Consider the following 18,630-nt stretch of genomic DNA (forward strand, 5'->3'; position numbering starts at 1 on the left):
ATTTTCCGGAAACTGCCGAATTACGACGCCGAGAGCCCATGGGTAGAGTCCACTCAGTAAATCGTAAAGCCCCTCGGGCCTACCGAGGCTCTCCGGAAACTGCCGAACTATGACGCCGAGCGTCAGCCGAAACGACGCTGGTCGGGAATACTTTCGACAAGATGGCGGACGAGGACATTACGCTTGACGGACAGCCTTTACAATCCCTCCGAGTGGCGGATTTGAAAGCCGCGTTGGAGCAGAGAAACCTGTCCAAGAGCGGGGCGAAGAACAAACTCATTCAGCGACTGAAAGGGGTGAGTTAAGTGACTGTCTGGGGGTGCGCTTAGTGTTAAGTGTGGACAAGTTTACTACTAGCAGGAGGCTGGCGGAGGAGGGAAGGGGGGCTGGAGCCTCTTCACGGTGTGTGACGACGGCTCAGAAGCGGGAACGAGCAAGCAAGTCGGATCGGTGCCAAATAGTGCCCATTAGCACTTGGAACGATCACGGGCTGTGCTGTAATGGTGGACGTCGCCAGGACGGCTAAGCTAACAACGAGCCTCTCTTCGCGGAGAACTAGTTGTGGGGCACCGTGTTGCACAGTTGAAGTGTGCGTGCACCTGTCAAGTGGAGGCCTAAGCCGACCGGAAGCGAGCCAGCAGCCGCCCTGCGGGAACGTTAAAAAACAAAAACAAATAAGTGACCACTCGCGTCGTTCGTGTGGGCCCGCGTTGTTGTTTTTGCTTGTCATTTTTGTCTTCACCGCCCGCGGCCGTATCAAGGCCTTGGAGCTCGATTTCCGCACCGACCCCTGCACGCCGGCCGCTTAATTGGGTACACGAGAGCGAGCATTGGGCATTTTTTGACGTCCTCATTTTACGACAAACTGAAGTTCAGTCGCTGACGGCTTAACCTGAATTTCGACGTAACTTGGACCTCGCTGTCGTCCGCCACAAAGCTACGCTAACGCACTAAAGTCGTAATTCGAGTCAATTGTGGTGTTGAAAACACACAAACAAACAGTAAGTGCCATATGAACTAAGCGTGACTTCGCTGCTGTGAAAGCGCTCCACAAATAAACATGTATGACTAACCTATGCTAGTGCAGTCGTGAAATCTCAATTAATTGTAGTATGTCCATTTTTTTTAAACGGAATCTGGCTCATCATTAAAACGGCAGTAACTCAACATGTCCTATTTTTAGGCCGGGCCAAAGTTTTTCTCAGCCATCAAGGTAGGAAAGTCGGTATAACAGATGAATACATAAAAATACACTATCAGGCCATAAATATTCAACTTCAAAACAGTATTTAGTGTTGTCCCTCTCTGAGTTGTATCGTACACTTGCTGGAGTTTCTTACTGACCTATGCAATCGCCCAAGTAAAGTCATAATTACAGTAAACAGGAATGAAACGTTGAATGTTTTGCTCTCCGTGCAGGCGCTGATGCTGGAAAACCTGCGCGGACGCCGGCCCAACTCTCAGGTAGTGCCAATTTAATCCTCTTGGTCGTTTTTGAAATGCATTCTACAGACCACATTTTGCTATCCAAGTTTCAGACCACAGAGATATGATTTCATTTTTGCTGCAGATGGGGGAGGAGATGAGCCAGAATAGCTTCATCCAACAGTATCTGGCCAAGCAGCAGGAACTCCTCAGTCATAGACAGGAGAGAGGAGCCCATCTTGAGGGGGAGGCCGACGGTATGGCAAGCCTCTCAACATGCTCCCAATCATCCAGTACCTAAGCTCCATCTGCTAAGATTTTGCGTCAGAAGCTGTAGAAAAAGAATGTTCGGTCGGTCATCTTTGATAGACAAGAGAATGGAATGGAATGGAATGGAATGGAATGGAATGGAATGCTTTTATTGCCATTGCGCAGAAAGTAATGTGTCCATTTACAAACGTTCATTGACAGACTACAAATCGCTGCTGCTAATAATATGAACTCTTCCCCTCCTCTCCGCTTGACAGAGAGCCCAGCAATGCCAGAAGAGGATGAAGAGCAGTCGGACAACGACAGCTCGTCCTGCGTCTCTGACAAGGTGGGTGGACCACGTGGTGACTCGTACGGTGGTTTGTTCACATCAAGGACCACCCCAAACACAAGTTAGCTTTCCAACGATGCTGCATCCAAAACAAGTCAGAGGGTGTAGTTGTGGTTGAACAGTAATCAATATGGCTGCCTTTATTGGGTTTTTTTTTTCTTGCCATCAGTTGACGCCTCTCATTGATTCTAACATGTTTGAGTGTATTTTTTAATGATAATATTGACTTCAGAAGTTAATCATTGGTGAAGTCAGTGCGACGTATCCTTTTTTTGCTCGGCAGAAGCCCCCTTTGGCATCTCGGAGTGTCGAAGGGGAAATGTCACATAAGCCGGACGGTAGCACCGGTCGCCAGGAGGCTCCCGCGGCCAGGATGCAGAGGGCCACCTTCCCGCAAGGACGCAAGGAGCCACCGGCCCCTTCTCCCCCTCGCGCCGTGGCCTCGCTGTCGGTGCGCGTCCTAGGCCAGCCGGACCGCCAGGGACTGCCCCCGGCCCTGTCCAGAGCCCAAGAGAAAGAGGGCGTCGCGCCGAGCGAAACCGCGTCGGCCCACTCGGTCCTCCACCTCAGCCGATCGGCCGGCGTCTCGGCCGGAGCTCGGGTCCGGGAGGACAGTGACGAAGACGACGACAATGACGACAGCGGGGATGACGAGGATTGGGGGCCGGGGCTCGGTGCGGCACGGAGAGGCGACCGGGCCCCCCCGCAGCCTCCGCAGATGCCCGCCAGTTCTGTGAGGTCCAAACGTAAGCTTCAACCTCCGCAGCACATCCCGCCACCGCAGCCGCAGCAGAATCTGATGCAACTGCGCCACCCGACGCCCCCGCCCTCGCCGCCCCCTGACCTCTTCCCCCTCCCGGACACTCCCAAGCAGAGCCCGCCGGACACCGACGACAAGGAGGGAGAATGCTCCGGAGCGCGCCGCGGTGTCCCACCTCGTGACGCGCAGAGGCGAGACTCCGATTCCAGATCCCGCTCCAGTAGTCCGGAGCCCGCCGCCAAGCGCGGACCGGGCCCGCTCTCTCTGCTGGTGCACAAGATGGAGACGGAGGAGGCGCAGACCAGCGCCGGCGCCGCCACCGGCCAGTCTCCACAGGAGAGTAAAAAGAAAGGAAAGGAGACCAGCGACCGAAAGGAAGACCCAAAAGCGCCAGATGAGGAGAAGCTCGACGCCAAAAAGAAGGCGGCAGCTGGCGATAGCCGCGGGGCCGGGGGGCGGGACTCGGGTTCCTCGTCAGATTCGGACTCGCGGTCCGACTCCTCCTCTAAATCATCATCCTCATCCTCCATCAGGATTCAGTCGTGCCGCGTGAGGCACCCGAAGGTCAGTGATCAAGCTCGCAGAGGAACGTTTCACCAGCATAGCTCCATGAACAAAGATACGTTAGTTGGAGTCGATGAGTCACCGTTTACCAAGAGCGGGTCTTCTTGTTGTCCTGTCCGGTATTTGAACGCTAAAGCACGCTGATTTGCATTTGAATGTGTTTGTGTGTCCCGTGATCTCACAGAGAGCCGAGCTCCGCCAAGACGCAGATAAGGAGACAAAAGGGACGGAGACGCAGAAAGGACACCTCCTGAAAAGGTTTGCAATCACACCCCAGTCCAATTTAGATACGGGAATCGCATCATAAGGAAATCACAGACGTAACCCATGCCCATGGAATCCCCGCCGCTAATTGATAGCCAGCCACCTTCGGCCGCCACGTTAGCCAATAGCACACCTTTGTGCTCAAGCGTCGGCGAAACACTTGGGCCAGGCCTTGAGTGGATGAATTACAAAAAAAGTCCAAATCATTTCTTTCTAATGAACAAATCCTACACTTGGATCAAAATATCGGCAAATTGATTTCTGTTCAAATTTGCGATTTTATTAAAAATTCTTTTATCAACAATCAATTAACAACACTTTTATGATATCAATTAATTTAAATGATACTGAAATGAAATGAGTACATTTTAACTAAGCAGGGAGTATTCTCGAGCCCCTGATCATGTTATTGCGCAGGTTACAGAGCTGTTCTTTGACCACCCCACTGATCCATGCGATACATTTGCAGAACATGGCCTCGGGGTCAACTCCCCAAACAAACGGCACAATCGGAACCAGTCGTGCAATTTCATTCCAATGTTTGACTCCAGTCAATGGTATTATAAGAAAGAACGACAACAACAAAAATCTCAAAGTTGTTCAGAAATGTCTTGTATTTTTTTTTCATGAATTCTTAAGATGGATTTGTTTCTTTTTGGGGCAAAAAAAAACAAAAAAGGGAACCTCTGCTCACAGTCAGGAGCTTCTGAGTGTGTTCCTGTGAGGCGTTTGCATGTGTGCGGCCGCCCCCAGCACCACCACCGTTTAAAAAAAACCCCAAATTGTGCGCCTTGGGTGAGTGTCAGGTGAATTGGCTGTTTCGTTCCTCCTACGTACCCCAAGCCTGTAAGCAGAATGGAAAATGGACGGAGCGGTGTCGTCATGTATGCCTGAACAAAACTATTGGATGAGGCTCTTTTCTTTTCTTTTCTTTTTATACCTCCATTTTACACACTCGGAGTCTTTTGTGAACAAAAGCCTTCGACTGAAAGCTTAAGTAATCCGAAGTGATGACAACGTGGAGGGTGATCGTTTGTTGTATTTTCGGTCAGGCATGTCTTGGAGTGTCCTTGCACTGGATTGGCTGTCGCCTTTTTTCCCTAATGGGTCCTCGGCCTCCTCCCGTTTCATCTTGGTGTGATTTCCGCTCGTAGCTAACGGCGGCACCCGGCCTTTAATTCAGCGCAAGGCGTAGTAGTAGCAGCAGCAGCATTGTAGCATGTTACTTTCAAGGTCTAAGAGTCGTTAGTGTAATTTTAAATCGGAGGGTGGCATCGGACTATCTTCAGTGCTTTGTGTCGGGTTTTTTGTTGTTTTTTTTGCTTTTTGTTTTTACTTGACGCCGCTTTCGCTAGCCAACATGGCTGGCATGCCCACATTGCATCCTTGATCGCGACGCAGTAATTAGCCGTGCTGGAATCGAAACGCCTCCGACAAGAGTCAATTTTTGGTAAAGGCTCTGCGGACCGGGACGAACGCTTTGTGCGAGTTGGGTTCGTTGCGACCGGCGAGAATGCTTTCCGAGGCAAACAAAAACGGGTAAGAATGGGAGCAAGCCAGAGGGCGACAGACGGTGGTGGTGGTGGTGGTGGTGATGCATGTGGGAATGGCGCCGGCCGCCGGATGTCTTTTGTTGCGTGAAGTAGTGGCCACAGATTATTTGCAATCTTAAATCATTCGCCCAAATCGACCGTCAATTCATCGTTGTGGGAGGAGCAATGCAGCCTTGCTAGGGGAGATATCATAAGGGGATATATCATGCGCAGATGATGGATGGATGGATGGATGGATGGATGGATGGATGGATGGATGGATGGATGGATGGATGGGCCCCCGACGCACTCGCGCACACACATTGCTGATGTTAGTTGCTGCTTAGTGCAGGATAGTACTGTATTGCAATTTTAATCTTTTGCTCCAGGCGATTTTACTTGAATACTACAATAGTTATTTAGCTAACCCTTGATCCTAGTGATGGCAGCCACATGAATGAATGAAGGGTTCCTAATGAAGATCAGCACTCTAGATCCATGTGACCTGTGTTCACGTTTTTTTTTTGTTTTTTGCCAGAGTGGTGTCAGAGCCCAGCGAGGCGGCCGTGTCAGAGGTGGAGCCCCGCTCGAGCGGCGAGGCGAGGCAGCCGGCGCCAAACGCCGAGCCAGTCGATGGCGAGGGCCGCCTGGAGGAGGTAAGTCTGGTCAAGAGAGCGGAACGTTTGACCGTCTGGCGCTCAAAACCTTGCATCCTCATTCATGAACATGACATGCATGACAAGCTGACACGAGGCTCACTTGAAAACAACACAACCCCAACTACAGTGCGACTTCGATTTACAAGGGACCCCACTTGCGTCCCCCCTCCCCCCCCAATATCTTGAGCTGTGGTTACATTGCTTTTTTGCTTTCACGTACGTTTTGCAGAGAATGTCAAGCTACATGTAAAGCCAAGGAAATGACACATTGTGGATGAAACACAAAACTATTGCAAAAGTGAAATGGTGCAGAAGGCAGGCCAACTGGCTAATGCAACCAGCAGTGACTTTGTCACATTTAAGCAAATGATATTTGAACACAAATAGTGCAGCTAAATGGACAATACACGAATCCTCCCAGGCGTAAATTCTTTATCCATGGTGAAAAAACATCTGGTGCGGCTTAGTTGTCTTCTTTTTTCATTTCCCTCTAGTGGGAATGTGTAGAAGTGTCAAGTGCATGTTGGCACAATGATTACAAAACATGATTTTGGGATGTATTTTATTTGCGGAACAGCTTAAGTGTGAGTCAACGCCCCACGTGATTATTGGCTGATTGCTTTGCTGTGGCGCTTGATTGCGTTTTGACCCAACTCGTAATGCGCCTCATGGTTCGCTGAGCGCGCACGCCGAGTCGTTGTTCATTTAGTTCGTCCACTGCATGTCGCGCACCGAAGGGCTGGAGGTCAAGCCATATTTTTGACGCGGGCGGGCAGGTTGTGTAGCGATGCATCGTGACGTCTTTCTTGCCTCTTTTCTTCCTCTCTCTGTCTTTAGCCTCATCTAAACGCTTCTCTCTGCAATATAGTATTTATGGTGTGATTGTTGTTTTAAAACCACATTGATTGCTTTGTTATGAAGGTGCCCATGCCTCTTCCATTGCCCCTAATGGTACAAGCTGCGTACTACTACTACTACTACTACTACCACCACCACCACCACCATCACCACCTCCACCAACAACAACACCACCTCCTCCACTCCTACTCCTCCTTCAACTTCTGTCCCGATATGCCTGAGTGCGTCTGCAACCGCTTGTGTCACTGAATAAAGTCTGAACCAACAGCAGGAACTGGATGGAGCTCACATCAGACCGGCAGCGGTGGTAGCCACGGTAACGGCAGACCCCCAGTTGTCACGGTAACCTACCCTTGAGAGTCACGAGCAGAGCTGCTCGCCGAACTGGACTGTACTTTGGGCAGAGGGAAGGTGCGCCGTCCAGCTCTAGCTCCTCCCGACAGCCCGCTGGGTTTTTGACACCGGACTGAGCTTCCAGCACACGTCAAATGCGGACATTTCCTCCGGAAACAAGTCTGTCAGACACTTTTTGAAAGAAGCATTTCTTGGTGGAGTCCTTGAACAAACTTTGAATGGACATACAGTTGTGGAAAAGTCATTTGCCGAGTGTGGAGCTCCACAATGGATCTGAATGCTGTGAAATTGCCATTTCCGTGACATTTTGGGGCTCGTCTCCCGCTCGCACCGCTGCCTGGATTACAATTCTCAAGGCCACAAATCCATCTGGCTTTTTTTTGTTGTTGTTGTTGTTGTTGTTGTTTTAGCCCTTTCAATTCTTCACATTGCTTTTATTTTTTGAGAGGAGCATCGAATCCTCCCTCCCCCCCCATCCCCCCAAAGACTAGCAACGGACTTGTACTGAAATCAAGGACATGAACCTAAATGAAGAGAAGACCCCTCCTGACCCCCGACCCCCTCCCACGGACACAATTGTGACTCTGCACAGCTGCTGCAAATCCCCTCAAAGACTAAAGTCCACCCCAGTGATCTCTTCCTGCACACTCAAATCGAGGCATGGCCTCCCTCCGCCTTCCCCGATTGGATCCTTGTTGCCTAGATACAGTGCACAGGGTCGTGCGGTTGGGCCCTAGTCGAGCCAGTAAGGAATCAGGTGTCAAATGGTACCACCATTTCAAATGTCTAATTGCTAGAGGAATTCCTTTCCTCGTTTTAATTCACAGCAATTGTTTAATACTGCAGTTTCATTTGTGATAGTGCTAAAAGTCTGCAGTTTATTGGTAAATAAGCAAATCTTTAGTGACTTAAAAAAAAAAAGGGCTTCTTTTTCCACCTCTGCTTCGAAGAACACAATTTTTTTTTTTTCCGAATGAATGCCTCTGAGTGATGCAACAGTTTTTTCAATTGACTCAACAGCCAGGCAACGCTTTTACCCGTAAAATAAAATCTGTGAAAAAAAAAGGATGTGGACACACACACACAAGTAGTTAGTGGCAGCTTTATCTTGAATGGCAGACGCATAACACATAGATGTGTTGATGTTGGTGTCTTTAAGCAGAGGTGGAAGCCAAAAATGTTCCTTACCACGTTTTCATGTTTCCCGTGGCACGTCAGGAGTTCCCATCTCACCCACTGCGCCCTTTGGGGTTTCTGTATGTTCTTTTTCTCTCTCTCCTTCTCTTTTCAGAGCACCACTCCAAAGGCTTTTGCCGCTCGCAAGATCTCCCTGACCAGTAGGTGGACCCGGCACGAGACCCTTGTGCCCCTTGCTTTTTCTCCCATTTGACTTTGGCGCCTCGGCAGGCAACAAGACGCCACCCGTCGACACCGACGGAGGAGCGGGAGATGCCGACGCTGGAGCGGCCGGGAGGAAGCGGCGTTGGGGCTCCAGCACGGCCGTCACTGCCAAGAAGCCGTCCATCAGCATCACCACTGACTCGCTCAAGGTGGGTGTGAAGGCCGCACGGTCCTTTTCATATGCTCTCAATCCTTTCCTCTGTCCCGTAGTCTTTAATTCCAGATATCAAAATAGCCCAAGAAGCGGTGGTGGACCTTCACCCCGAGGAGCTGCAGCTGTCCGGGGATGACGACAACAACAACAACAACAGGGACAACGGCCAGGGAGACGCCGATGACGGTCTTCAGATCCGACGCACCGTCACACAGGTGAGGGAGGGAGGGAGGGAGGGAGGGAGGGAGGGAGGGAGGGAGGAGTCGTCCGAGCAGGGGCGTCGTCGGCCTGTGACAACTTGCGTGCGTCCTCTTCAGGTGGTCCCCTCCGACCAGGAGAACGGGCGAGGCGACAAAGAGGAGAACGCCGAGACGGCGGAGCCAGAAATCCCGCCGGCGGCGACCCTCGTAGAGCGGTCCGAGCAAGCTCCTCCCGAGAAGACGGCAGAGAAGCTTGACGGAGAGCTGAAGAAAGGTGAAAGCCTCCCAACTTGTTCCGTCTCCGAGCGTTCCGTTCACGCTCCTCTGGTTTGTCCTCAGCTTGCCCCGACGACGCTTTGGTGCGTCGCTCCATCAGTCGGCAGCGCTCCGGCGTGTCCGTCACCATCGACGACCCCATCCGATCCGCGCGGCTGCCGTCGCCGCCCCGCGGCAAACTTTCAAATATCATCCACGTGACCAACCTGGTGGGTTCGCAGGAGAAGTATCATTTCAAGGCTTCATTAAAACGCTCCGGAATTGCTCAAATGAGAATGATGAATGAGCCTCCAATGTTTGTCCGACGCAAACTTGAGCCCAATTTCTACGCTCCGACCGCACTGAACGTCCGTCCGTCCATCTGCTACATTGCAAGGTGCGGCCGTTCACCTTGGGCCAGCTCAAAGAGCTGCTGAAACAGACGGGCAACGTGGTAGAGGAGGGCTTCTGGATCGACAAGATCAAGTCGCACTGCTTCGTCACGGTGAGCCGCCCGCCGCCGTCCGACTCTCGCCCCAAGGCGTTTTGTTCGAGGGCTGGCTAGCTAACGGGCCGGGCGCTCTCTCCGCAGTACGCCAGCGCAGAGGAAGCGGCGGCTACGAGAGAATCTCTTCACGGGGTCAAATGGCCTCAGAGCAACCCCAAAGTGCTCAGCGTGGACTTCTGTGAGCAGGATGAGGTAAAGGTCACTCACATTTGAAGAATAGAATAGAATAGAATAGAATAGAATAGAATAGAATAGACTAGATCTTGATTGTCATTGTCACACATGAAAATGGCTTCATGTGTTTTTTGTGATGGACATTGGATTTTTAGAAAGCACAAACAGTCAGTCCCTTTAGTAACACCCTACATTTTGTCATTGGGACAAATGTGGATGCTTCAAAAGAAACAGGCTCGCGCACCCATTTCTGTTTGTGTTCTCGCACGCAGCTCGACTTTCACAAAGGTTTGTTGAAGCCAAAGCCCGCCGAGCCGCAAGCCCCCCAGCCGGTCCCGCCGCCCAGCCGCCCTCCGCCGCTCATGCCCGAGCGCGACCGAGAGCGCGACAGGCAGCGCGAGCATGAGCACGAGCGCGCCGCGCCGGGCGTTCGTGACTTGTGGGCCGAGCGGCAGCGGCAAATGGAGCGCCGCGAGCGGGCCCGCGGCGAGCGCGAGTGGGACCGCGACAAGATCCGCGAGTTCGCCAGGCCGGGAGCCGACAAGATGGAGCGGCGCTCCAGGTCCCGGGACCGGGAGCGGCGGAGACGGGAAAGGCCAAAGAGCAAGGAGAAGAAGACAGACAAGAAAGGTGAGGGAGGAGTCCTTCCCATTTCTATTGCTCCGATCCGTTTTCCAAAGCAGCCATTTTTAACCCCCACCACCCCCGGCCAGAAATATTTGTTGAAACAACGAGGCACTTTTGTCTCATCACCAAACGCGTGAATGCATTAAAAAAACAAACAAAAAAAGAGGCTGAAAATGTGTTGGGTGGTGTTTGCTGTGAGTTCCTCTAGAGGGCAGTAATGGCAAAGGAATTGAGGGCTTGCTGCTGAGCGTAGCGTAGCGTAGCGCACATTCACAATGCCGCTTGCTATGCTGTCTTCGGAAGCATACCGAACGTTCTGTCCCACAATGCAAGCAGCCACTCAAGGGATTAAAATCTCACGTCAGTGTTGAAATGTTATTTATTTGACATGCAAACCAGGGCAACACTGACCCCTGGATTGATCAAACGCCCGAACTAACGCAAGCCTTTTGTCACCTTCAGAGAAGGCAGACGAGCCTCCCGCAAAGCTTCTCGACGACTTGTTCCTCAAGACCAAAGCGGCTCCTTGTATATACTGGCTCCCCCTCACCGAACAACAGGTTGGTCACGCGTCTTCTTGTCTTCTTTGTGCGTGAATAGCAATAGCGAGCGGCGTTTTGTGACCTTGCCCATCCATGGTGTCAAGCCAGTGCCATTCATTGAACTGCCCAAAGCAAACTGTGGAACGCGGCTTCTTGGCTCTGTGCATGGGAGGTGCTGATGCTCTTGCGGCAGCCATCCACAATGAGCATGCCTTTCTTTGGCAAATTTGCCAAACAGGCTACGCAAACCGGGCAATTCTTTACATGAGTGTCGTTTTTATGCACAACAGTCCCATCCAGTGTTACTTTTCTGACTGAAGTCGTTTCTCATTGGGTGGGTTTTTCTTGGCGTCCTTAAATGAAAGTAAAAGGTTCGTAAACACCCGCTTTTACTTTGGAAAACATTCGTCGTCGTCTGTTCTTCCAGACTAGTCACTGAATTCTAATTTTGATATAGCGTCTCGTTTATGAACGAAGGGATGGCATTTTTTGTCCCCCTTCCTCCCAGTCCAAGTAACACAGGTTCTCAAAATCATTAGCCGAAACCCTAATGTACGTGTATATGTACCACCAGGCGGCGCAGAGGCTGGTAGAGCGCAGCGAGCGGCAAAAGGAGCGAGAGCGGCGGCTCAAGGAGCTGCAAGACGAGCAGGAAAAAGTTCGTGAGGAACGCAAGAAGGAGAGGCTGAAGGCCCGGGAGAACGAAAGCCGAGGCAGCGACGGCAACGCCGCCGCCGCGTCCGGCAGGGGAGCTGAGGCCGAGCGGGACAAGGAGAGAGGCCGGAACAAAGATGGCGAACGGAGGCGGGAAGGCGAGAGGCGGAGTGGCAGGCCGCCGCTTGGCCGCCGCTCTCGTAGCTGTAGCGACACCCGAGACAGGCGCCACTGAAGCGGGCGGCGCCTAGGAGGGAGGGAGGGAAGGAGAGCAGACTTGCCCGACCCGGCCTGGCCTGGCCCGGCCCGGCCCGGGAGCAGACTTGTCCTCCTGAGGTTTGGGAGGCCTTTTTCTTTTTCCCCTTCAAGTTGTGTGGTTCCACAGTTTATTCCTCCCAAAGCCCTATAATAAAGTCCAAAATAGATAGCCTAGCCTTCAAAAGTTTTCTCTGAGCAGTTTTAGTCTTTCCACTTGCTTCAGCACTGAACTTGACCTGTCAGGGTTTTTAGTTAAGGTTTGTTTTTTTTTGTTTTTTTTTTATAAACTACATTTGCTCAGTCGAAACAGAGATCCTATGAAAATGCTTCGTTAATTCAAGGGGACAAAAGAAAAAGATTGCCCACTTTCAATTCCCTATTTCTAAAAAGAAAAAAGGGGTTGACCTTCAAATGCTCAAAATCCTCTAAAAACTTTCAAACATCCAACTGTTGCTTGATGCACAACTTCAACAACAACGAGCCGACTGGCAAAAATTCACATTTGTCATTTCGAATGTGCACTTTGGAATTATGACGTCGGAGAACAGCGAATTGAGCGCACTGTGTCGAAGCATTGAACCTTAAAAAAAAAAAAAAAAAAGTCTAATTTTGCATTTGGGCCTCATTCTGGAATTTCAACTGATCCAAATTGTATTTTTGCCGTCTAATCCCGATAAAATTTTGACTCTTTTAACTTTGTTTTAGTTGAACATTTGATTTTTGTCGCTGCTGAATGTCATGACTAATGCATTAATAAATGGAAGTGCTGTCTGACTTCAGTTGGGCAAACCTTGGCCTCCCTCACGCTCTCGGAGGAGATGGGAAGCGTGGCAAATCTTTTATATGAACTCTGAAATGTACAACCACAAAGCAGTCTTATTAACTCTAACGTGTTATTACAGCATACAAAAATGACAGTCCTCAAATGTGGTGCCTTTACCCAAACAAAACCTCTCCAAGTGCAAAACGTTTGCTAAGAAAATATGTACAGGTAAGCAGGATCCTTTTGTTCTTCTGCAGCAAATGAGCAGTAGTCGCTTTTGCGTTCCCTTTTTCATTGTGTCTGAGCAGAAAGGCAAACAAACAACAGCAGGCGTCCAGGAGTTGGCAAGTCCAAAGGGGACGCGGGAATGTCTTCAAATCAGCAGTTCCAAAACAGATTCCTCAGTTGTGCGTGGCGGCAGCAATGGCAGCGGCCGTGCCGCACACGCGGCTCATGTGACACGGGTGGCAGAGCAGATGAGAGTCCAGCGGGAAGCACTGCGAGCCGGCCTTATCCGAGAGCTGCTTGCCGCACTCCTGATAAGGAACGCGCACAGTCGGTCGCTCGTGTCGCCTTGCGCAAACACAAGGCGGGAGGGAGTGCATCACTCACCTCACAGTGGTAACACTCAAAATGGTAGTCGTTGTTCATGGACACCACCCTGAGGATCTCCTCGCTGCCCTGCAAAACAATTGCAGGAGGAATCAAACGCCAAAGTGTCTCCATTTGGGAGTTGCATTTATAAAAAAAAAAAAAAACAGTCATTGGGGATTTTTTCCCACTGGAAAGAAGGGAGGACAAGAGAGAACAAACAAAAGAAAGCAGCTCCCATTGGAAGGAAGGAAGGAAGGAAGGATGAGAGAGAGAGAGAGAAAGAAAGGAGAGAATGAAAGAACGACAGCAGCTTGCAATTGCATGGTGGGCCTCACCTCAGTGGGTAAGATGGGCTGCAAACAGGCAGCACACTTTGGGGCAAAAGTCCTGCAGGGGTGAGGGAGAAGACGGACCAGAAGGTTTAGAAAGGCGCAAATGTTGCGCTGTGGCGCGCCGGACGCTTGTTACACATACTTGTTGTAGTCGGCCACGCAGTAGACGTTGCTGTGCTGGTCCACGGTGAAGGGGACCCCGTCCAGCGCCTTGGTGCACACCACGCAGCGGAAGCAGCCGGGGTGGTACGAGTTCCCCAGCGCCTGCAGGATCTGAGGCCACAAGCGCAACTTTTAGAGGGAGCCAATCGCATTTCCTGTAAGCATGATGACAACCTATTCTCCATTTCTAGCACGGGACGGCGTTGGGCACCTCACCTGCTCCAGAATGAGGTGGCCGCACACGCTGCACTTCTCGGCAGCGGCCTGGAATCCCGAAAACTGCCAAGTACAAGAAAAGCCATGAGGACTCGGCCTCCCGTGGAAAAAAAAAAGGCAAAGCCCTCTCACCATATAATCTTCTTTGCAGTACACCGAGCCGTTCACGTTGTAGAAGTCCTTGTTTCTCAAGGCGCGTCCTGCCAAAACAAAGCAGTCTCAAATCCATTTTGCAGTCGCTTGGTCACTTTGCTTTGCTTTTTCCTCACCGCAGGACACGCAGGTGAAACAGCGCGTGTGATAAAGGCTGTCCAGAGCCTGGCAGGCGTTGTCCACTCCGTACACGCCTTTACCGCACTTGATGCAGGTCCCTAGTGGAGGGAGGGAGGGGGGGGGACACACAGACACACACACACACGACAGGAATCAGGACCTTTGAGGCCTTTGCCGGCGCCCGTGGGGGTTTCACACCAAGGAGCCAGGCCCGTTTGATTTGACACTGCTGACACAAAAGGGAAATTCCAACACTTCCCGTGAAGACAAAAAAAAAAAAAGAAAAGAAGACCCACGAGCGGCAAAAGGGTGCCACTCCATCAGGATCGCAAAGCAGCGGCCCGCCCGCATCTCCTACTCCATTTGCCTGCTTTTCAAATTGAAGGAAAAGCAGTTAGGCGGTCCGAGCGCTGCGGTGGCCCGCTCCGACCCATTCGCTGTGATCTATTCCGGGATCTGCCCACATGTTTTTCTTTTTTTTCATGTGGCCGAGGGAGTGCCACGCAAACGAAACGAAGCATTCCTGCGCGCACCGCTCAATATTGGCAGTGTCTGGAAAAAGCCAAACAGACTCTTGACATGAAAAAGGGGGGGGACCCAAGCGTATCTCGCTCTCGAACCATTTTGTTGTCTTGCCTGTTCACCAGAACCTGCCCCCGGCCTACAAAAATTTAGAAAGACGGTCATGTGGCGGCCCCGGGCTGTTGGGCCTCCGTTTACACCACTTTGAAATCTTTACTCGGAAAATGTGTCAAGTGCGCGCGCGCACACACTGGCGAGATGTCACAAGGGAGCCCGCCGAATTGGATGTGGAATGGGGAGGTGGCCGTGCCGCCTCCCCATCACACCTTTGCCAGGGAGAGCCAGACCTCCCTCCCTCCCTCCCTCCCTCACTGGTGGTTTTGCCGGCCAGATGCCGAAAGGCAAGGCTCACATTTCTTGCCAATTGGCGACGCGCTTTGCCGCTGCACGTCCCCTGAGGGAACGCATACCTGAGCAGAAAAACAGGCTGCAGCACACAGCGCCCCTGCCTGCGTCCGCACACACACACACACCGCACACACACACACACACACACACACACACACACACACACACACACACACACACACAGAGCTCACTGTGCTCTGCAGTCACCGCAGGAAAACACACCCTGCACAAAGAAACGGCGCCCGCATGCGCGCGCACGCACACACACACACGCATCAAGCCACCGTAACACACACAAAGACAGTGTGAGCCTGGTGTGACTCACAGTCGTGGCCAGCGTTTATAGCCCAAGCGTGCAATTTTCTCCCAGAGTGTTATTTTCAACAGTTGATGGCCAGCATGCATCAAGCCAAGCCTCGAGAAAGTTTCACTATCACGTCCATCAACGCAACAACGCACAGCACGGCACGGCGCGGCACGGCACGGGACGGGCCTGTCCCCGACTTGTCCGGATCCGCTTTGAAAACACGTCTGCGTGTCCCGGCAGGTTCAAAGAGCACCGCAGAATAAGAAAAATGAAGGCAACCTTTGCGCCGGGGACGGACCGGTCTCATGGTCCCGGCTGTCACCGTGAGACGCGTACTGTTGTTGAGACAGCAGCTGCCGTGCTCGTTCTTCTGCTTTGTCTTGTTTTCTGTCCCTCCGCCTCAAAGCACCGGCCTGCCGACTTGCTCGCCTTACCGATCGATGTACCGATAGCAGGCATCCGACTCGGGACGATAACGGCCTTACTCCCAGAGGGTGCCGAAACTTCAGGGCAAACCCCCCCCCCCCCAAAAACCATGAAGTGGTCCTGGACATCAGGCGCCACTATTGTGCGGCGGCCGAGATCATCGTCTGCCTCAAAAAGGAAGACCATTCATGGACATTTTAGTATTGGGACTTAGTTGCAAAGAGTACTCAGAGCTGGAATGTGTCTTCTGAAAAGAAGCCACATTTGACTCGAGTTCACGTTGGCATCTGGTCACACGTTTGGGACAATGTTGAGCAAGGTGAAACGTCAAGTTGTCTTACCAAAAAACTCCTGCCGGTTCTCAACGGCGTCTCGTCCAGCGGCGGGCCCCAGATCCTCCTGAGCCTTGGTGGCCGCCGCAGACTGTTCTTTCAACATCAAGCCCTCCAAAAGACCCCCGGCGCCTTCCAGAGCTGCGTCTCTCAGAAGAAGCCGGGTCAGCTCTTCTTGGTAGCGCGTGCCGGGCAGGTCGGAGTGGCGGCTCTTCCCGCCGCCTAGCGCCGCATCCCCTTCTTTGCCTCTGGCCCCCGCCGGCCGCTGCTCGTCCCACCACTCAGGGCCCGCCCGGTAACACGCCGCGGCCGGACTTCCCACCGCCGGCGGGTAGGAGTGTCGGCCGTCGTAGGCGCCCTGACGCATGCCGCTGTCCAGGTATTGAGTCCAGGCCTCCACGGGGGTCCTTCCGTACACAGACGAGGGAGACTGCTGCTGCTGCTGCTGCTGCTGCTGCTGCTGCGCCGGGATGGAGTAGCGGGAGTCGTAGCCCAGGCTGATCCCGCTGGTTCGGTTGCTGCTGCAGCGGCTGCCCATGGGGCTGCCGCCGCCGCCGCCCCCTCCGTTGCCTCCGCTGGCCGTGCTGGAGGCGAAGCTGGACCGGGGGCTGACCAGCACCGACTCCTGGAGGCTGAAGGACGAGCACGGACTCAGGGCGGGTCCCGGGGGGTAGAAGAAAGCGTCGGCCGGGCGCTGCGATGAGTGGGACAGGGACGCCGGTCTCGGGCTGTCCCACACCTCGCTGCCTGTGCTCAGGCGTTTGTAGAACAATGCCTCCTGGAGGGAAAGCCGCTTGTGCCGCTCCAGTTCCGGAAGGTAGCCCGTCTCGGCCGTCGTGCCTCTGGGAGCTGACCCGTAACCCACGGCGGCGGTGGGGTACGGAGGAGGCGGCGGTTCAGATAGGAGCTGCTGCCTTCGGACCAGTTGCTGGAGCTCCAGGGAGTAGCGGCGCTGGTTCAGCGACACCTTGTGACCCCTCGGCGCGTCGCACTCGGGGCCCGGCCCGGACTCTCGCCTCAGGTGGGAATCCAGGCCTTCTCCAAGATAACACGAAGCCCTTTGCTGGGGGGAGCGACGCCTGAGCGGAGCCAAGGTGGAAGGGTGAGGCGCTTGTTCTCCATCCGCCTGCGCAGACGACGGCTGGGGAGAGGGCGACAGAAGACCGCCGTTGCCGCCGCCAGCGCCGCCGCCGTTGCCGCCGTTGCCATTGCTGCTGTTGCCGTTCGCCGCCGGCTCGTGTTTTTTCTTGGAGCTGTTGAACTTAACGCTGCCCGAGTCTGTGAGCTTCAGCTTCTCCAGCAACTTGCTTATCGGCCGATCCATGGCGACTTTTCCCGACTCGCTACACTTCTTAAATGCTCAAATGGTGCTCCAAAATGACTACTCTTGAATTGGTTTACTGCAAGAAATAAATAGCTAAATAAATAAGAGCGGAGGAGACTCAAGACATGACTTGATCCTTACTTTGCCATCATGTGGACACCCCCCAGGCGCAGGTCGGCTCAATTGGACTAGTCTGAAGAAGCGCACATCCAGGACACTTCGAGTGGTGGTGGGTGGACGGAGGGAAGGAGGGAGGGCCTTCTTTGTGGACCCTCGCGTGGCTCCACATCTGCATCGTCCCCAAGTCTTGCACAAATCTACTTTGGTCTCAATGTGCTGCTGGCAAATGGTACTTTCTTTCATTGGCTTGCAAAACAATGATAGTAAAGATCCGTCCGTGCACGACTCAGCCGACTCCTGCCATTCATCCCAGGGATAAAACCAAAACAAAAAACGCACTAGTAGTCCACAGAAAACGGACGCACCGCTCCAACGCGTCCGGTAGCGGAGAAATTCGGAAAGACAAGGAGAGCTCTGTTCTACCGACTCGTTTCCGTCTCAAAAGACCTACTCGGTATAAATAAAATCCCTCCCAGAGTGCATTGCACGGTCGACAACTTTCTTTCTTTTTCTTTCTTCCCCTAAATAATGACTTACCTCCCCCTCTCTTTTAAAAAAAAAAAAAAAAAAGTAACGTTGGCTATGGCTTAGTAACCTTGTTCCGGCTACGAATTTTCAAAACTGAAGCTCCTTCATTTCACTTCTTTTGAATTCAAGCAGACCGTGGCGCTATTTGTTTTATTTTGAAGGCAAGTCGGTGAGGCCTTCGTTCCGTCCCTGTCCAGCTTGATTTTTCACTCGTTTCCTTTATCAGTCAACGGTGGCGACTTGTTACATGCCCCCTTCTTCGCAACCCCCCCCCCCCCCCCCTCCCTCCGGTAACCGGAACACCTCATACGATTTCATGCGAGTTCTAGATTTGTAGTGTTGTATCACATCCCGCTTTCCGACTTCATTTCACGCGGAGAAGAGCTTAAAAGAACCGAGTCCGCGCTTTCTGTGGACGGCACTATTTGATTGTACCAGCAGCCTGTGGAATGTGCGGAGGCACACGGTCGGAGTGAGGCGGCCTCCGGAGAGAGACGGAGCCCTTCACCCCGGAGTCCCCCCCGCCGCCGTCG

General features: G+C 52.7%; 2 protein-coding genes across 2 annotated transcripts; one reads left to right on the forward strand and one right to left on the reverse strand.

The window, feature by feature from the left end:
- Positions 1 to 96: 96 nt before the first annotated feature.
- Positions 97 to 12,569, forward strand: acin1b (apoptotic chromatin condensation inducer 1b). Its single transcript, XM_088383053.1, has 17 exons — positions 97 to 296; positions 1,420 to 1,464; positions 1,571 to 1,682; positions 1,953 to 2,023; positions 2,310 to 3,350; positions 3,535 to 3,608; positions 5,685 to 5,802; positions 8,309 to 8,354; positions 8,425 to 8,567; positions 8,629 to 8,787; positions 8,890 to 9,046; positions 9,112 to 9,257; positions 9,425 to 9,532; positions 9,620 to 9,727; positions 9,982 to 10,339; positions 10,799 to 10,896; positions 11,453 to 12,569. Exons 1-17 carry the CDS (start codon positions 162 to 164, stop codon positions 11,765 to 11,767), a joined length of 3,234 nt encoding a protein of 1,077 aa, XP_088239179.1. The 5' UTR covers positions 97 to 161; the 3' UTR covers positions 11,768 to 12,569.
- Positions 12,562 to 18,136, reverse strand: ajuba (ajuba LIM protein). The gene is made up of 9 exons (XM_088383135.1): positions 17,591 to 18,136; positions 16,135 to 17,525; positions 14,127 to 14,228; positions 13,990 to 14,057; positions 13,858 to 13,920; positions 13,622 to 13,752; positions 13,483 to 13,534; positions 13,166 to 13,234; positions 12,562 to 13,089 (listed from the first exon to the last, which is right to left on the reverse strand). Exons 2-9 carry the CDS (start codon positions 17,447 to 17,449, stop codon positions 12,955 to 12,957), a joined length of 1,935 nt encoding a protein of 644 aa, XP_088239261.1. The 5' UTR covers positions 17,450 to 17,525; positions 17,591 to 18,136; the 3' UTR covers positions 12,562 to 12,954.
- Between the last annotated feature and the right edge of the window lie 494 nt (positions 18,137 to 18,630).

The sequence above is a fragment of the Syngnathus floridae genome, chromosome 1, assembly GCF_059516105.1.
Source record: "Syngnathus floridae isolate MCC-2025c chromosome 1, RoL_Sflo_1.0, whole genome shotgun sequence".
Taxonomy (NCBI): domain Eukaryota; kingdom Metazoa; phylum Chordata; class Actinopteri; order Syngnathiformes; family Syngnathidae; genus Syngnathus; species Syngnathus floridae.